The sequence below is a fragment of the Pelodiscus sinensis genome, chromosome Z, assembly GCF_052426305.1.
Source record: "Pelodiscus sinensis isolate ZL-2025 chromosome Z, ASM5242630v1, whole genome shotgun sequence".
NCBI classification, from domain to species: domain Eukaryota; kingdom Metazoa; phylum Chordata; order Testudines; family Trionychidae; genus Pelodiscus; species Pelodiscus sinensis.
In genome coordinates, this window is record NC_143085.1 from 8,415,562 (window position 1) to 8,435,095 (window position 19,534).

Genomic DNA, 19,534 nt, shown 5'->3' on the forward strand with positions numbered 1-19,534 from the left:
GTATTCTGGGTGACGCATGGCTGTAACGTGTGAACAAATGGTCAGTTGCAATTAGGCCCATCTCTTAGGAGACTAGCGCAGATTTGCCTACGTCAGGATGGTACAAAATCTGGTCTGGTTGAGCATCACTTTGTGTCATTGCTCCATGCATCACGAGTGCAGACTCACCAGGTTGTAAGACATCCTCCAACATAGCCTCCATCTTCCTCCAACATAGCCCTGGCCTACCCAGAGTGCTCCTTGTGTTAGGGCTTCTAGCACCAGAGGTGTTGGTGGGGCTTTATGTGGCCTTGCTGTGAATTGCTTCCAGTGTCTCTAGGGTGGCTTTTCTCCTACTGTGTGCAGAGCCAGTGCCCAGATCACAATCAGTGTCCTGTGTTGCCTCCTGAGAGTGACCAGCTGTCCTGTATTTAAAGGGACAGACCCATATTTAAGCTCTCCCACAGCTTTGTTTGAGGGGCAGGGTGTTGTTATGCCAATAGAAAAACTCCTGTGTGTTTCAGCTGCATCTAAGCTAGGAGACAATGCTGGCACAGTTATGTTGACATAGGCTCCGTAGAGTAGACTTTCATGTAAAAAGTGTTGCAGGGCCTCAGGTTTGCAGGGAAAAGGCTGAAGACATGACCCGAGTGTATCCTCACGGCTCAGAAAGCAAAGACACATAAAAAGACCTACAATGAATTGTTTACCTCTCTTTAATCTCTTTATTTTAAGACAGTCTCGTGATTTTTTTTATTTGCCTCCTGATGTTGATTCGCCTGAGGTTGGCAAATAAGTTTGCATTGACATGGCATCTCTCAGAGGCTAAGATTCATTTTTGCTATTCCAGGAAATTAGGGAGGAGGCAGCAGGAGACTACAGAGTTAGTAGAAGGTTGTATCCATTCTGGCTGATACAAGTGGCATGTGGTGGACACAATGTTTTTGTTCCTGGGCAAGGTACAGGTTTTTTTGTACTTAGTAGTGTATGGCCACTGGATGCAATATCAACATTTGATAGGCATACCATGCATCTGAGTTTTCCTAGACATGACCTCCTCTTTGGTCTTGCAGTCATCGTCCAGACAGATAGTTGAAATATGAAAAACTTCCCTCAAACACGTCCATGGAAGTTGTGGGAAAGGGTCTGCCAAGAACTACTGGTCACGTTGGACCTCGGGTTGTAGAGGAATCCTCTGTTGACCTCTTCACCCCTTCCTGGGGGGCTGCCCTGGATGGCTCCCTAGCCATCTGTTGACTAGAGTTGCTTTCTCTTGCCTGCTCACTCCTCTTTAGCACCCATCAGTTTGCTTCCCAGACCTTTAATCCTTCTAGCTGCTGTTAGCCTGCCAATCAGCAGTGACTGGCAGTGCCTGTATTAATCCTTGTCATCACCTACAGCCCCCAACTTAAAACCCATCCAACACATTATCAATGAACTACAACCTAGACTGGAACAGGATACTAAACTCCGAGAGGCTCTGGGAGATAGAAGAATCAAGATGATTCTTACCAACAACCACACTAAAACCAACCCTGGAACCTTCCCTTGCAACAAACCCTGTTGCCAGCTTTGTCCACATAGTCACTCTGCTGATACCATTATTGGACCTAACCAATTGAGTTATAAGATCAAGAACACATATTCCTGCGCATCCAGAAATACAATTTATGCTATCAGGTGTCGACAATGTCTGTCTGCTATGTACATTGGACAAACTTCTCAGACACTTCGCCAAAGAATCAATGCCCATAAAACAGATATTAGGATCAAAAAGAAAAAAACAGTTTCTTGCCATTTCAACCAGAAAGGGCACTGTCTCAATGACCTGATTAGCTGCATCCTGCTTCAAAGACCTTTTAACACCAGACTTGAAAGAGAATCCTCTGAACTGTCATTCATGCTTAAATTCGACACATTACACCTAGGTCTTAACAAGGACACTAATTACCTTACCCATTACAAAGATAGCTTCCCCAATTATCACCTCTAATATCCTTAGCTCACAGACATTTACCTCCCCCCCCTCATCCCCCTTCTGTTCTGAAATTTGATTTGTCCTTTTCATACGTGTTCATTTTTTTGATTGTATTCTTTGGTATATATGGTTGTGACAATTTTCTTCCACTGTTTGATCTGAGGAAGTGGGTCTGGCCCACGAAAGCTCATCACCTAATAAACCATCTTATTAGTCTTTAAAGTGCTACATAGTCCTGTATTTTGTTTCTGTATTAACCTTTGGGTTTCTTAGCTAGCATACAGGATCCCCATGGCTCAAGCCTGCTTTCTAACCCCTCCTGGGCCAGTATGGGGTATCACATCCCATTAGAGGCACCCTAAAAATTGCCCCTGCAGTGCCTTGGGCATCTGGTGACAGGATCCAATGGAGTGGAGCTGGCACTTCACCGTGGCTGTGACGTCCTCCTGTCTCAAGAGAACAAGGGCGTGTCGGAGACCTGGATGCCTCCAGGAATCAGGGAAGATTAATGGCAACTGGCACCCTGGGATGAACTTGTCCTGTCTACTGACCTGCAGTGCCCACGCCACTCAACGGTAGGAAGACCTCTTCCTCCATTCCCTCTGTCTCCCTAAGACAGCTGCTGTTCCTTAGCAGCTTTTTGTTGTCAGATTTCTCTGTCTGGTTCTGGTGGCGATGTTCTTCCATTCCCATGGCTCCCTATGATGGGTGGAGTAGCCTTAGTAATTGGGAAGGGGGATTCATCCTAAATGGAGCAGGGGGAGAAGGAGAGAGACAGACTCATCCTCCAGCTGGAATTAATCTCAGAGAAAGTGGCGAGTTTTAGCAGGGCTCCCATCACCCAATGGGGGACAGTCTCAGATGGGAGGTGGATCATGTCTTCAGGGGCCTTGTTGCCTGGTTTCTGCCAGTGTCACTTTTCTATTAGGACCCATTTCCCAGCTGGGTTTCCTTACCTCTGGCGTGGCAGCAGTTTGTAGAGCTGTCAAATCCCCTCCTTGGCCAGTCAGGCGAAGTTCTTGTCTGAGTCACTGAAGGTATGTCTAGACTACATGGCTCTGTTGACGGAGCCATGTAGTCTAGACATACCCTGACAGACAGCCACAGTTAAGCCACCAAGTTTCCTAGTTTGGGTAATTGTGCTGCGTTCTAATGGAATTCTACTATCAGCTCCCAACCTCCCCTGGGCCAGGAATCTTTCTCCCCCAAGTCCTTCTGCTGGAGATACTGGGGAGAGGTGCGAGAACTGGACCCTCAGCTCCGTCTGCCCCACGAGCTACTGGAGCAAGGAGTGTGGGTAGGGCCCTCCATGAAGATTTGCACCCAGCTGCTTCAGGAGGATAAGGAAGGATCCAAGGGCAGGCATGAACCTGGCTGAGCAGGGGTTGGAACATGGCCCCCTTAAAGTCTCAGGATCTCCACTGAACCAGGAGATGAACTTGACTCAAGTCTGTCTCATTCCCTGTTCTGTCTCTGCCTTCCCAAGGGGAATACGTCCAGCCCACAGCCCCTGCAGCTGCAGGTCCTGCAGCCTATTGGAGCCAGCTTGCGTACCACCTGGCATCAGGAAGTCAGAGGACACTTACATCAAATTCAGCGAGGGGGGATGGAAAATCAGAATGGTGCTCCTTACTGTCGTGGCTCTCTCCTGGGACACTGGACCTGCTGCAGAAGTTGACACACTGTTGGGGAAGGAGGCAGGTCAGGATCAATAGGCAGGTCAGGTGTGCATGCTTTGCAAATGAGTCCACCCCCGCATTCCGGGGGGAGGGTGAGTCAAAGTTTGTCTTTGTCTCCCTAGACTGGGACGATGACCAGCCCTGACACTGAACCCATCCATTCTGAACCCGAGTCATAAACAGCTCATCAGGGTCAGGGGCGGCCTGTCCATATAGGCGAACTAGGCAGTCACCTAGGGTGCCAAATTAAATGGGGCGCCAAACAGTGGTGCAATATCATTGAGAGGTTTGGAGGTGGGGGCGCCGATTGCATGGTTCGCCTAGGGTGCTGGTTGCTGGCAGCTAAGTCTAGGGCTGCCCCTGATTTAGGATAGAGACAGACTCCTTTCCCTGTACTGGATTGAAAGCCCTTGATCCGAGGAAGGGAGTGACTGTGAGGACAATTCCCCCATCCCAAATCTCAGTGCCGGTAGGAGAAAATAGCTGATTCCCTTTGGGCCCCCCTGGGTGGAATCTGTGACCCATCTGTGAGCACCACCTCCTGGGTCTCATGGCGGGAGAGGAGGGGTAGGGTTGGGGAATTGAGGGTCTTACTCCCAAAGCCAGGGACTTGACTTGAAGTTGCATTTTGTTCCCCTGTCCCCGAAGGAGGAAGGGCTCAACATAGCTCTGCCCTGACTTGGAATGGCCCACGGGGATACAGAGTAGGAGGACAGAGTGGAAAATGGATTTCCCGTCTCTCCTTCCCAGTTCTCCCCAGCACTAAGGTAAAAAATAGCCCCCTGCCACTCCTGACATCCTTACCTCCAAGATGTATTGGAACCTGTCTGTGTCTGGGTGCTCTGCCAGCAGCTTCCCCAGGATGGCATGCCTGAGATCAGAGAAGGAGAATCTTGGATCACAGCTGGGAAACTGGGAAAACCCCTCCCTGTCAATTGCCCTCCTGCTCGACTAATCAGCATTGAGACTCTGAAAAGTGGGAACTCAGCAGATGTCCCAAAGGATGGCCCAGGTCACCACCAGAGGGGATCAGTCTCAGAGCAATTCCAGCCTCACCTTTTTGTGAGGGTCTCCCACAAAGCCGTAAATGGGGGAGGTGTCTCTGAGGCTGCCCTTGCCCTGTGCCTCTGTCCTGCCTGGCTGATGTCAGGGTCTCTCTGTGAGGTCACCACCTCCTCACCACCTTTCCCCAATAGGCTGAGATCCTGCAACAGGCCTTTGTGATGTCATTGACATGCCCACCTGTCCCCCGAAATGCTGATGACCTGCCCCCAGCCGGCCCCTTGGGATACACTGGCTGATCAGAATACAGTGCTCTCAAATGAGCTACAGACCAACAATTGCTCATAGTTGTTATTCAGCAAATATGTGAGAAGAACTGGCACATTAGAGAGAATCAGGAACTGCAGAGAAACAATAATGGGAGAGAAGCAGCATTCCCAATCAAATCTTACTGCTTGTGACTTATTTGTTTGGTCTTAAGAGAGAACAAAAGGATCAGAGTCTCTCCTTTCAATAGCCACCTGCTCAGCCAATTAGAATCTAGACTCTGAGAGCTGGCAGGTGGAGGTGTCTCAGCAGAAGTCCAAAAGGATGGCCCAAGTCACAAACAGAGGGGATCAAGTCTCTGAGCACTATTCCAGGCCCACCTCTTTGTGATGGCCTTGCACAGTGTAACGATCCCGGCCCCTTCTGCCGGGGTGAGGGGTCGTTATCTTTCCCCTGCTTTGTCTCTCGGGCGGTTCTCCGGTACCTGACCGGGGCAGAGGGAGACCTGGGCCCACCCCCTCTCCAGGTCCCAGCCTAAGGGAGTGCGTCTGAGACGCGCTGCCCGACCGGGGGGGCTATGGCCTCAACGCACCGGTCCCCAGGGTTCCTACCCCGTCCTGGGCTACTTCCTCCGCCCTCATAGGTCTGCCGGTCCTGGTCGGGTTCAGCGGGGCCTCGGGGTTAACTCACCCACGCAGGTCCCAGAAGGCTCGGTCGGGGTCCGTGAGATGTCCTGCCGTCCGGCGCGAGCCCCGCGTCCTGCTTGCCGGGGCGCCGTCCCTTTTCTCCGCTCCTCCCTTGGCGCCCGGGCCGCCCAGCTTTTAAACCCGGCACCCCTGCTCAGGGACGCCGGCGCCTGCGCCCTGCGGGAGGGGGCGGGCCCGTGCGGGGGCGGCCCCTCCGGGCCAAGACTACTGCACCTGTCCGGGCTGCTGTCCCTGGGCCGGCGCGTTACAGCCGCTCGGGCTTCCCCGCGGCGCTTTCCCCCGGCGCCCCTGGTGTGGGGCCCCGGGTTGGGGCTTGCGGTCTCTGCCGCTCCGCCCCCGCCTACGCCGGCGGCTGCCGCCGAGCAAGCGGGGCAGAGCCGCTCCGGCGCTTCGGCGCCTGTCTCCCCCAGCGCCCCAGTGCAGGCTGTGGGGTTGGGGCTCCCGATCCCCGCCGCCCCGTCACAGCCCCCCCCCTTAAGTCTCTTGCCTTTCTTCCTTCGTCGTCGCTCTCGGGTTCATCCGTTCTGGAAAAGAAGTCGGCGTTGCGGTGTGTCCGTCCCGGGCGATGCGCTACCTTAAACCTGTAGGGTTGCAAGGTTAAATACCACCTCGTTATTCTGGGGTTTGTTTCTTTCATCACGCGCAGCCACTTAAGGGGGGTGTGGTCTGTTATTAGTGTAAACGACCCCCCGAGCAAATAATACCGGAGGGACTCAATCGCCCACTTAGCCGCTAGGGCTTCTTTTTCAATAGTGGCATACGCCCTCTCTCGTGGGTGCAGCTTCCTGCTCATGTATAAAATGGGGTGTTCTTCTCCATTCCACTCCTGACTCAAGACTGCTCCCAAGCCCACCGCAGAGGCGTCCGTTTGGACTGTAAACTCTTTTGAGAAATCAGGTTACCTCAACACCGGCGCCCCCATCAGCGTGGTCCTTAGTTTGTTAAAAGCTGCTTCGGCTCCTACGGAGCGTACCACCCTTTTTGGCTGGTCGCCTCGCGTTAAATCTGTAAGGGGAGCCGCAATAGTCACAAACTGGGGGATGAATCTTCTATAGTACCCTGCTAAGCCCAGAAACTGTCGCACCTGCTTCTTAGTTGTGGGGAACGAGTAGTCCACTAGGGCCTGCCCGGGCTGCCGTCCCTGGGCTGGTGCGTTACAGCCGCTTGGGCTTCCCCGCGGCGCTTTCCCCCGGCGCCCCTGGCATGGGGCCCCAGGTTGGTGCTTGTGGTCCCTGCCGCTCCGCTCCCGCCTATGCCGGCAAGCGGGGCAGAGCCGCTTCGGCGCCTGTCTTCCCCGGCGCCCCAGTGCGGGGTGCGGGGTTGGGGCTCCCGATCCCCGCCGCCCCGTCACACACAGTTACAACAAATTCCCCCTTACACACATATTCCCCTCCTTGGTGGAGGCTGGGAGCAATTGAAAATGGGGAAAAGAAGAAAAGAAGTTGGGAAGGAGGAAAGAGAAAATGTAAAAGGACAAACCCCCAATGTCCCCAGTGATTCTATGGGACAGAGTCCATCATAGCAAATCAAATCACCGTAACCTAGTGATTTCTATGCCTAGAATTCAGCTAGTACCATATGAATCAGACTGACCAGGTTTCAAACCTTTCTGAGGCTCTTACTTTCTAAACAAGTACTACAACATCAGTAGCAGGGAGGGAGAAAACGCCAGTGACATTCCTCCTCATGCTCATGTACATTAATCAGAATTCTCGGTCCCCAAGGAGAGACGGTGGGAAGGACCCTTCCTGCTGCAAAGCCACAGGGATCTGAGGTTGCTCCTGCCCTGTCCTGCCTGGCTGATGTCAGGGTCTCTTTGTGAGGTCACTGCCTCTCCACCACTGTCTCCCAATAGGCTGAGGTCTTGCAACATGCCTTTGTGATGTCACTACCACACCCTCCCCTCCCCTGTAAGGCTGGTGTCCTGCCCGTGACCCGCCTCTCTGGATGTTTGAGTGGCTTCCCCTGGATCATCCCACTGGTGAGTCTGGGGATCCAGCCGGCTGCCCAGTAAAGCACCAGAGGCAGCTCCCTAGGCCACACTCAGTTTTTCATTCTTTAGTAGACGTTAAGGCCAGAAAGGGCCATTATACAATCAAATCTGACCCCTGCATATCCCAGCCCTCCCGTGCGTCATAATAGCTGTTGTGATCCAAGCACACACCAGAATAGCCTTAATGAGAAGACCTCAATAAATGGAGTCTCCATCACTTGCTTTGGTAGTGTGTTCCAATGGTGACTCATCCTCACTGTGAAATCTTTGTGCCTTATTTCTAATATGAATTTGTCTGTTTTCACCTTATAGCCACTGGAGCAGGTCTACCTTTTTCTGCAAGATTAAACAGCCCTTTAATACCTGATATTAGCTCTCCAAGAAGGCACTCGGACACTACAGTGAAGTCACCGTTCAGCCTTCTCTTGTAGAAGCTGAACAGACTGGGCTCCTGTCAGTCGCTCACAAGAAGGCGTTTTTCTTCTGCCCTCCAATTTTCTTTGCTGCCCCTTCTCCAATTTTTCAACATCTTCTTAAAATGTGGCCCCTAAAACAGGCTGCCATGTCCAGTCTCAGTGCCACTGATGCTCACTAGGGCCAACAGCCACTGCAGGCCCAGGGGCAAGGAGTGTGTGTGTGTGTGTGTGTGTGTGTGTGTGTGTGTGGAGGGAGGGGGGCGGTCCTTGCTCCACGTTTCCAGAAGGGGCAGAACTCGAGCGAAATGGGCACGGCCGAGGGCAGTCAGCCCTTAGTGCCACCTGGAGCATAGTGCTGGACCCTCCCCCTTCCCAATCCTCAGAGCCACATGGAATGGCTTTTCAAAAGGGCTGGGTGCTCCCAGCTGCTGCTGCCCCCTATCCGTGGGCCACCTGATGCTGTGTCACCTCCCTGCCTTATGCCTCAGCTCATCTGTCTAACGATGGTTTTAGCCATATTCACCACAGCATCACCCTTGTGGCTCCTGTTGAGCAGCATGACTCCTACATCCTTCTTGGAGTCACTGCTTGCTTGTGTACAGTTTCCCCTTCCAAGGGAATGCTAGGGGCTAGGGTAGGGTCCTGCATGTGACTTTGTGAAAATTATTTTGTTCACATGGGTCCATCTCACCAAAGGATCCAGATCACTATATCACTGCTCTAGCCTCAGCTTTATTTACCATTCTGCTTGTATTTTGTCACCCACACATGCTACCAACAGGAATTTCCTATTTTCTTCCAGAGCATTGATAGCAATTATTTATCATTTTCCTAATAACCCCTACAGTGATAGCCTTGTAGATTGATGGTGCACTAGGAGCAGAAACTTTCAGAGAATTACCCAGGGTGACTGCAAGATTTCTTTCTGGGTGGTAACAGCTAATTTTGAACCCATCATTGTATATGCATAGCTGGGATTACCTTTTCCAGTGAGCACTTCTAGGAATAGAATTTCATCTGCCGTTTTGTTACCTCGCCGGCCAGCTTTGTGAGATCCCTTGGTAGCTCTTCAGAGTCTGCTTTGGACTTAACATTCTTGAGTATCTTTGTATCGTCTGCAAACTGTGCCACTTCCCTGGTCACCTCCTTTTCTAGAGCAGCAGTTTTCAAAGTTTTTTTCTTATGACCCAGTTGAAGAAAATTGTTAGTGACCATGACCCAACATAATTTAACTAGAGTGTGAGCTCCAGAGTGGGGCTGAGGATGGGAGCTTTGGGCTGTAGGAGGAGAATCTGGCTCTGGGTTGGTGTCAAGGTTGAGATAGGAGGGGCTTATCTTCAGTGGCACCCGGGCAGCAGTGCAACAGGAGGGCTAAGACAGCTCCCTGCCTGTCCTGGCACCACAGACCATGCTGTGCCCCAGAAGCACCCCCCAGGGTCCATATAGGTGAACTAGACTGTCACCTAGGGTGCTAAGTTAAATGGGGTGCCGAATGGTGGTGCAATATCATTGAGGGGTTTGGAGGTGGGGGCGCCGATTGCATGGTTTGCCTAGGGCGCCAGTTGCTGGCAGCTAGTCTAGGGCCGCCCCTGCACCCAATGGGAGTGTGGAGCTAGTGCTAGGGACAGGGGCAGTGCATAGAGCCCAGTGCGCTCTCCCTCCTCCCTACCTAGGAGCTGGGCCTGCTGCAAGAGCACGTCCACACCACAAAAGTGCATTGCCAGATTGCATGGATGCTCTCTCAAAAGAAAACTCTGATTGCTGTTCACAGAATAGCCACTTGAGCACCTGTAGCATAGACGTGGTCTCAGATATTTTCTTTTAACTCAGCTTTACAGGGGCTCTGTTTGTGCCCACAGCAATGCCTTGTTGTGGCTATTAAATCTCCCTCCTCCCCCGCCATGCACCTGTTTTGCCTCCTTCACCTTCCTTTTAAATCCATAAATCTCACACAGAAAATCTCCCATCCAAGCCAGTGTTCTCAAGGGCTTAGCACCCAGTGCCACAAGGTGATGCTTTTGTACCGGAAGCCTCTGAAATCAGACATCATTTTCTTGCCAGCAGGCAGGTGACGGCATGCAGGCACAAAACGGCAGAAGAAAAGAGGACGTGGGGCTTATGTTTTTCATTTCGAAGGTCCAAAGTCAACTAGGCTGCACCGTCTGCTGGGGAAAGACCCCTGTCCTGTTCTATCAGGGGGAAAGTCACCCACAAGGCTAGACAGCCGTGCACTGGGCCACAGCCCCATGGGGCTGCTGATCAGGTCATTTCCCACAAGCTGAGCCGAGCTGGTGCCTGCAGGAAGGAACACCAAGGTGCTGATGATTCTAAGAGGAAGGAGTTCAGTCTCCATGCTCAAGAGCTGGCCTTAAGTCCCTGCTCTGCCAAACTCCCTGCAGGACCCTAATCCCACTGTCTCCAGATCGATGCAGTGGAGATGAGCCAATGATTTCAGCTGGATGATTTAGCATTCTAAAGCAGGGGAGAGACCCGCCTGCACAGCCATCAGGTGTCCACCTCTTGTCCATTCATGGCATTTGTTCTCTGCTCCATGCAGAATATTTCTGCTCCTTCTCATCCCCCTCACAGTGAAAACTTTAGTGACAGTGGTCTCCAACCTTTTTACACCCAAGATCACTTTTTAAGTCTCAGAACAGGCGAAGATCTACTGCCCCGCCCCTTCCTTGAAGCCCCGCCTACATTACATGAGGAAATCTAATGTAAACGTACTGCGCAGGTGCGCAGTTCAGAGAGGGCTCAAGAGCTACTCTTGGAGCCTGTGAGATCTACCGGTAGATCGCGATCTACTGGTTGGTGACCACGGCTTTAGTGGGACCATACCAACAAGGTCCAGCCCATCTCACGACAGCCCCGATGCTTTTCCCACCCCCCAGGGGCTATATAGGACCCGGGCATGGACAACAACGAGTAGCCTGATTCGACACCAGAAGGGATACAGACCCAGACCCCAATGTTGAGGAAACCACCACGCTGGAGGCACCAGTCATGCCACCAGGAGGGTCAGGCTCAGGGCATTCTGCTAGACTCCTTTTCCAGAGCCAGGATCACCTCTCCTTTAACTAATGAGGACCCTGCCTGGTTAGTGTTTGGGTAGGAGCCCCCGTCTGTACTCACAGAAATGGTGTTGATGAGTGTGTGGCATGCCAAATCACGCCTACAGAGGGCACTATGCTGCTAGGAGTGCTCTTCTATGGAAGATAGTGATGGAAATGTAGCCGTGTTAGCCTGGCGTAGCTGAAACAAAAGACAGGACTATGTAGCACTTTAAAGACTAACAAGATGGTTTATTAGATGATGAGCTTTCGTGGGTGACTGAACCCTGTATCTAGGATGACTGGATGTCCCATTTTTAAAGAGACAATCCTGCATTTGAGCCCTTCTGCTGGTATCGCAATTTTTAAAAAATGGCAAATAGGCCCATATGTTCTGTCTCTTCCCTTCCACCAATATTGGTGGATCCTCCTGCTGTCTGGATCCTTGCTTGTCAGCTGCCCACCCTCCAACGGTGGGTGTGGAGATCTGGTGACTCACGATGGGGATAGGTGTGCAAGGCTGGTGGTCTACATGCTGCCTTGAGAAGACATGACGCCAGGTACAAGGGGAGGTAGGTCCATCTCGAGGGCCCAGCCAAGCATGGAGAATGTTGGGTCAAGTCGGTCAATCACTCTTATCCCCATGTGAGAGAAGTATAAGGCTGTGTGTGTGTGTGTGTGTGTGTGTGTGTGTGTACGCATGTGCATGCGTGCAATGGCTCACCATGCAAATCTTAAAAGATAAGAAAGTATATATAAAGACTCCAGCTATGCAGTATTTCTTTTTAACAGAGGCTCTGTCAACTTGATGTTAATTTGAACCTCTGTAATGCATAGTTTTGGTTGACCATCACTGAACTCCTGTGAATACGAGGTGTCCTGTATTGCACGTAAGGAAATATGGTCACCCTTCTCCCCATTGTTAGCTTTGGTCACAGAAGATTCCTGTGTCCACACTTTAGGTTTGTATTTACCCTTGAGAGCTGGGTTTCCTGGCATGCAGCAGCTGAAATTCCTTTGACAAAGGAATGGGCGCCTGCTGCCCCCAGCTCACGGGAGGGGGTGACAACGTGTGGGAAGCGAGGACTAAGTTAGGGCGATGTATGTAGAGGGGCTGGGAGGAGTGCAGAGAAGAATGGCAAAGCGGAACAACTGCAGCAGGATCTAAGAAAGGGTTTGTTATAGCAGGCACCCCCCCGCTTTAACAGAACTTACTTCCCTCAGTGTGTAAATTACACCAGCGCACACCATAACCCCATGCACTCATACACGGAGACGAGAGTGAGTATTTGGACACCTCAGGGATTTCTGGCACCACCACATGCCCGCTCTGATCTTGACCCAGTGAGCGTAACTGAGAGCAGAATCTGATTGGGAGCCAAGTTCTTATCCTTGTTTGCACAGTCTTTGTTAACTAAGTGACCTAGTAAAAAATCTCCACACTTCACTGTTTCAAGTGAAATGCAGGCTCATTCTGCATGGAGACAGGCAATGGAGTGTGGCAAGTTATTATGAACGTTTTAAGAGCACTCCAGATATCGGTCACTCATGGCAGCGCTTGGGAGATTCATCACCCCCCATGCCTCTGCCAAAATTTTAATTGCTAAATGAGGTGCCTCCTCATAGTCTCTTCCTGTTCCTTTGGGTGGCCCTCCCTGCACCCCCTTCCTTCACAGGCACCAATCAAATATCTGGCCCTTTTGCTTTCTTTGCCTCTGTATTCATGGACAAGGTGGGCTCCCGGACTAATGCGCTAAGTGACACAAGATGGGATGAAGATGGACAGCCCTCGGTGCCTAAAGAACAGGTTAGGAACTATTTAGAAAAGCTAAACGTACACAAATCCATGAGTCCAGACTTAATGCATCCGAGGGTACTGAGGGAGTTGGCAAATGTCATTGAGGAGCCTTTGGAAAGTCGTGGAGATTGGGAGACATCCCGGATGACTGGAAAAAGGCAAATGTAGTGCCCATCTTCAAAAAATGGAAGAAGGACAATCTAGGGAACTATAGGCTGATCAGTCTTACCTCAGAAGGGAAGGGATCCTTAAGGAATCCATTCTGAGGCACTTGGAAGAGTGGAAAGTGGTTAGGAACAGTCAGCATGGATTCATGAAGGGCAAGTCGTGCCTGACCAATCTGATTAGCTTCTATGATGAGGTAACTGGCTCAGTGGACATGGGAAAGTCAGTGGATGTGATATACCTTGACTTTAGCAAGGCTTTTGATATGGTCTCCCACAATATTCTTGCCAGCAAGTTAAGGGAATGTGGTTTGGATAAATGGATGGTAAGATGGATAGAAAGATGGCTAGAAGGCCAGGCCCAGCAGGTAGTGATCAACGGTTCGATGTCAGGATGGCGGTCAGTTTCTAGTGGAGTGCCCCAAGGTTCGGTTCTAGGACCGATTTTGTTCAATATCTTTATTAATGATCTGGATGAGGGGATGAATTGCACCCTCAGAAAGTTTGCAGATGACACTAAGCTGGGGGGAGAGGTAGGTACGCTTAAGGGCAGAGATAGGGTCCAGAATGATTTAGACAAATTGGAGGATTGGGCCACAAGAAATCTGATGAGGTTCAACAAGGACAAGTGTAGAGTCCTGCACTTGGGACGGAAGAATCCCAAGCATAGTTACAAGCTGGGGACCAACCAGCTAAGTAGTAGTTCTGCAGAAAAGGACCTGGGGGTTACAGTGGATGAGAAGCTGGATATGAGTCAACAGTGTGTCCTTGCTGCCAAGAAGGCTAATGGTATATTAGGTTGCATTAAGAGGAGCATTGCCAGCAGATCCAGAGATGTCATTATTCCCTTTTATTCGGCTTTGGTGAGGCCACATCTAGAGTGTTGTGTCCAGTTCTGGGCCCCCCACTACAAAAAGGATGTGGACGCATTGGAGAGGGTCCAGCAGAGGGCAACCAAAATGATTAGGGGGCTGGAGCATATGACCTATGAGGAGAGGCTGAGGGAGTTGGATCTGTTTAGTCTGCAGAAACGAAGAGTGAGGGGGGATTTGATAGCAGCCTTCAACTTCCTGAAGGGAGGTTCCAAAGAGGATGGAGAGAGGCTGTTCTCAGTAGTGACAGATGGCAGAACAAGGAGCAATGGTCTCAAGTTGTGGTGGGAGAGGTCCAGGTTGGACATTAGGAAAAGCTATTTCCCTAGGAGGGTGGTGAAGCATTGGAATGGGTTACCTAGGGAAGTAGTGGAGTCTCCATCCCTAGAGGTGTTTAAGTCTCAGCTTGACAAAGCCCTGGCTGGGTCGATTTAGTTGGGATTGGTCCTGCCTAGGGCAGGGGGCTGGACTTGATGACCTTCTGAGGTCTCTTCCAGCTCTATGGTTCTATGATTCTATGATGTGCTGTACCCTGGTGATTTAACAATTCACGGCCCTTCTTCATGGCTGTCTGGAATGAGCTAGGCAGCTGAGGGCAGGAGTTGCAGTGATCAATGGTCCTGATTTGTAGACTTATGTTGTTCCCTATGCTGTGAAACTGACAAACTAAGAGTCTCTCTCCTTGTAAATTTCACCTCCAACCCATTGGTCTCTGTATCAGGCTACCTCTATGCTGCAGGGTTTTTGCACAAAAATGGCCGTCCACACCGCAAGCACATTTTTGCGCAAGAAAATTTATAGTGAATTGACAGAACAGAGAGGTTAAATTAGAATGTGGTGGCTTCCCATATCAATAGGAGTAAGTTCAAACCTTATTAGTAGTTCCAACAATTCCCCAGGCTGGGGCTGGGAGCAAGAGGGCTGCTCACACCCAAGATGACACGGAGGGACAGGCATGCACCTGACCTACCCACATGCCCATTCAGGGACATGTTGAAGGGCAGCTGCAGCAAAGGCTGGTCTCACCTCCAGCTGCTCTCACTGAAGTCAATGGGAGTTGGATCAGCCCCTGAGGCTGGCTCCTGTCCTGCTGCTTGTTGGGAGTGGGGGAGGGAAGGCAGACTTTAGTCAGCTCCTTAAGTCCTCTTGCAATTCCCCAAACCAGTGTCACAGAGGGCAGGCCTGAGGGCTCAGGCTTGGTTTCCTTCCAAGTTTCCTAGGCGAGGCGAGGGGCCTGGGTTCTGTTGCTGTGCCGTCCTTACATGGGGGTTGTGGTTTTAAGCATAGATATAGGAATAAGGGAGCCCAAGCTGTAACCCTGGCTGTGGCTCTGATTAAGATGTGGGCTGATATTTATTGTATCCAGTAGCACTGGAAAAGTTTGTATAGTGCTGAAAGTGACGGAACCACTCTCAGCCCTGGATATGATGGAAACCACTTGGGTGGTGGTGGCGGGGGCGGGGGGAGGGGAGGGGGGGAGGGAAGAGTGCTACCTCACTTTCATCACCCCTCGTTTCAGCAGCCCTGATCTTATCCAACTGGTGCTGCAGAGGCCATGAGGGTAGGCAAGATGCCTGCATAGGAATGTAGCCAAGATACCGGATCAAATAACTCCAATTCCTGCAGAAAGTTGCAGGAGACCTTTAAAGACCCAAATGATCCTGGCTTTGGTCTTGTGCCTCATCCAAAGGACCACTCCTTGGCACCATCTAGGTATGTGCTGGGGCAAGAGATTGTGAGGAACGCCCCTTGTGCTTCTGGCTGTTTGTTCAGCAGTGGCATTAATAAGCAGAAGTTCCCAAACTGTGGGCTGATGCGTTAGTCATACTGTGCTAATTCCCAGAGGTAAAGAGAACTCAAAGAGATTAAGACTACATAAATGCTTTGCTAGTAATACTATCCTACATGAACAATTACAGTAGCTGCCGCAAGATGTTTTCTTGGTTGTGCGTAGAACAGTCGCTCCTATGATGTGCGCCACTCGGTGCTACAGTTCCTTACGCTGTCATCTAAGACATACCCAGCAATACTAGTGAAACACAGGCCAACCTGGAAATTGCTTTCTGGGGGTCTCATCTTGGCAGTTAGCAATATTGGAGCATTCCACCCATCCAGTATCAGTTTGGAGGGAGGGGGCATGACCCCCTGGGAAATTTCCCTCTAACATTTCTGCCATTGGCTCTAACAAATTAGAATTGTTTTGCTGTAGAACCCACAAATATAATCCAAAGAGCAGATTTATAAGAAAATTAGTGTGCCTTTTCTGGTTGTTCTTTTTTGGGGTTTACTTTCCCCTTGGGGTCCTTTTCTTCTTTCCTGCTTCCATCTCTTTTCCTTTATCACTTTTCATTTTGCAGCCTTCTCTTCCTGACTCTGTTCTGTTCCCTTTCTTCTATGCCGCTTTCCAGTGACTAGATTTATGTTTCTCTCTGTACTAGAGAGTCGTACAGTACTTTAATTCTTGTACTTTACTATTAGTTTTATCTTCATCATTCCTAGCCACTTTTCTGCCTATTGAATCCATGGCATTTATTTTTCTCTCCCAGAGCCTATGTATGGTGGGGGAAGGACTGAGATGCTGGAGATGAAATCCAGTGTAGCTGATGTCCTTTGAACATCAGCGGAGGGGCAAGATTTCACCAAGGAGCTTGATTTTCAGAGGTGCTGAATGCTCTTAATTTCAGTTGAAATCAGTGGGATGCTCAGCAGCTCTGAAAATCAGGCCTTGTTTCTCTTTTATCCCCAAGGCAGTTTTATCTGTAGCTGTGCACCTCTCCCACGACAAGGCCTTTGGGTGACATTTAGACTCAATACAAGTCAGCGAAGGTGCATCCACTTAGTCAAGTGTGAATTTGACCCTCTGTCTTTCTGCACAGCTCTGTGACCACTTTGCAGACTCTTTCCTTTTATTAAGGACTATTACTTTCTCTTTTATCTGTAAATTGTTATTCACTGGTTCATTCCTCACAGCTCTTGCCTTCCCCTTCTTAGCTGCTGAACCCTGCTTTCATCCAGGGCCAGTGCAGCTGCTGCTGGACCTAAGCTCTGCAGCTCTCTGCCGACAAACCGCGAGGATCCTTGCAGTGCCATGAGGGTGTGAATTTACAGTAGCTCTTTTTTCCACACCTGTTCTCCCTGGAGTTCTGTGCCTGGCATCTAATCCCTGAGCTGAACCAGGGCACAGCTGTTGCTATGAAACCTTTGAGAAGTAACAAAGAGGGATAAACAAAGCAGATCAGTGAAGCAAAAGCAGTTGACATAAAGGTAGAGCGTGACTACAAAACACCTGTGAGTAGGGCGTGGCGTGGGACAGTCATAGCCAAAGCATGGAGCAAGGCATGTGCTCTCTCCCATATCTAAAGCTAAGGAGGAAACGCTCCATGGAAAAGATGGTCAAATTCAGGGGGAGGGGAAAACTCTTGCTAGTGTGGAGAACATACCTGAGTGGCAGTAAGAAGATTGTATGGATGAAACATTCTGCAGGGAACCTAAGCAGGGAGCAGCTCCCTAGAACACTGAATATGGTCAAATTTCTGTGAGGGTCCTGTCTCCTGTAAGGCAGTTTCAGAAAAACAGACCCATGAACAGATCCATGTTTAGGGTGGGCAACCGCAAGGTTTTTCAGGTGAAGGGTGCAGGCAGGAGAGGCACAGGCAATGTGTGCTGAACAGAGGACAGACAGCAAGGAAGACAGAAACAGAAACAGTTTCTTGCCAATAGGTGTCTCTGTGTGTACCTTTGGACCACCTTTCTGCAACGGTAGCAGCACTTGTGCACGTTTTGTAAATCGAACATTCTCAGGGTTCATGCTGGCTATATCCTCTTCCAGTGAGAAGCTGACCCCCTGGGTAGCCTTGAATCTGCTACTGCACAGGAAAGATACTCCACAGTATCAACGGGGCCTCAGGGCTGAGTTCTGGGCTTGGATCTCCTACTGCGGCTAAGGGGAGCAGTGTATGCAGATCTAAGACAACACATGGTCCTGTACAATGCATGGGCGCTGCCGGGTACTAGTGAGAGTTATGTGGCTAAAGCCTCCACGCCGAGGGACTGCTAATTATTAATTGTCCTGCATGATGCTTCAAATGTGAATCTTCACCATAGCATTGCTTATAATGCTGACTTCCCTTCCAGGGCCCTATCCGGCAGATAGTGTGGCAGAGCTAGTTCAGCATTAGAGGGATGTCTAGTCCCTATCTTGCTGCTCTGTTAGAGCCATACTGAATTTACCTGTAGGCTCTTTGGCGCAGAAGCCATCTTTTTGCTTTGCAGGCTCAGGTACACACAAAAGGACCCTGATCTGAGATTGGAAGAAGTAGGTGCTATTGAGATAAAATAGGACTCGAGTAACCACCTTTCTCCCAAAGGTGCATGACATAGTACCAGAGGAAATAGCAACCATGCAATGTATCTGTAATGCCAGCATTGGACTAAAGGACTAGCCAACCAGTGTTATCCCAATCCTAGTGACAGGGAACTGAGGGCTCACATGAGGTGACCCCAGTCACCAGTACCAGTGACTGGGAACCGAAGTCACACACAAGGTATCACCAGAGACCAGTCTAGTGACAGGGAACGCAGGGCTCACACGAGTTATCCCCATGACCAGTCCTAGTAACAGTGAACCGAGTGCTCACACAAAGTATGTACAGGGACCAGTCCTAGAGACAGGGAATGCAGGGCTCACACGAGGGAACCCCAGTGACCAGTCTAGAGACAGGCAATGCAGGGCTCACACGAGGGAACCCTAGTGACCAGTCTAGTGACAGGCAACACAGGGCTCACACGAGGGAACCCTAGTGACCAGTCTAGTGACAGGCAACACAGGGCTCACACGAGGGAACCCCAGTGACCAGTCTAGAGACAGGCAATGCAGGGCTCACACGAGGGAACCCTAGTGACCAGTCTAGTGACAGGCAACACAGGGCTCACACGAGGGAACCCTAGTGACCAGTCTAGTGACAGGCAACACAGGGCTCACACGAGGGAACCCCTGTGACCAGTCTAGTGACAGGCAACACAGGGCTCACATGAGGGAACCCTAGTGACCAGTCTAGTGACAGGCAATGCAGGGTTCACACGAGGGAACCCTAGTGACCAGTCTAGTGACAGGGAACTCAGGGCTCACACGAGGGAACCCTAGTGACCAGTCCTAGTGACAGCGAATGCACGGCTCACACAAGGGAACCCCAGTGGCCAGTCCAGTGACGGCGAACGCAGGGCTCACACGAGGGAACCCCAGTGGCCAGTCTAGTGATGGCGAACGCAGGGCTCACACGAGGGAACCCCAGTGGCCAGTCTAGTGACGGGGAACGCAGGGCTCACACGAGGGAACCCCAGTGGCCAGTCTAGTGACAGGGAACGCAGGGCTCACATGAGGGAACCCCTGTGACCAGTCCTAGTGACAGGGAACGCAGGGCTCACAAGAGGGAACCCCAGTGGCCATTCTAGTGACAGGGAATGCAGGGCTCACACGAGGGAACCCCTGTGACCAGTCTAGTGACAGGGAACACAGGGCTCACACAAGGGAACCCCAGTGGCCAGTCTAGTGACAGGGAACGCAGGGCTCACACGAGGGAACCCCTGTGACCACTCTAGTGATGGGGAATGCAGGCCTCACACGAGG

The 19,534-nt window shown here is 50.9% G+C and overlaps 1 protein-coding gene across 3 annotated transcripts; it reads right to left on the bottom strand.

Annotated features, from left to right (window-relative positions):
• Positions 1-280: 280 nt before the first annotated feature.
• Positions 281-7,384, bottom strand: LOC149520658 (uncharacterized). 3 transcript variants are annotated; one of them, XM_089775284.1, is made up of 8 exons: positions 7,235-7,384; positions 6,515-6,617; positions 5,596-6,193; positions 4,971-5,039; positions 4,441-4,507; positions 3,544-3,639; positions 2,509-2,656; positions 281-2,403 (listed from the first exon to the last, which is right to left on the bottom strand). In XM_089775284.1, the coding sequence occupies exons 4-8, from the start codon at positions 4,982-4,984 to the stop codon at positions 2,267-2,269; spliced, it is 462 nt and encodes a 153-aa protein (XP_089631410.1). In that variant the 5' UTR covers positions 4,985-5,039; positions 5,596-6,193; positions 6,515-6,617; positions 7,235-7,384; the 3' UTR covers positions 281-2,266. The 3 variants fall into 3 exon arrangements, 1 of the variants encoding a protein (XP_089631410.1); XR_016348366.1 differs by lacking the exon at positions 4,971-5,039; XR_016348367.1 differs by lacking the exons at positions 4,971-5,039; positions 5,596-6,193; positions 6,515-6,617.
• Positions 7,385-19,534: the final 12,150 nt, after the last annotated feature.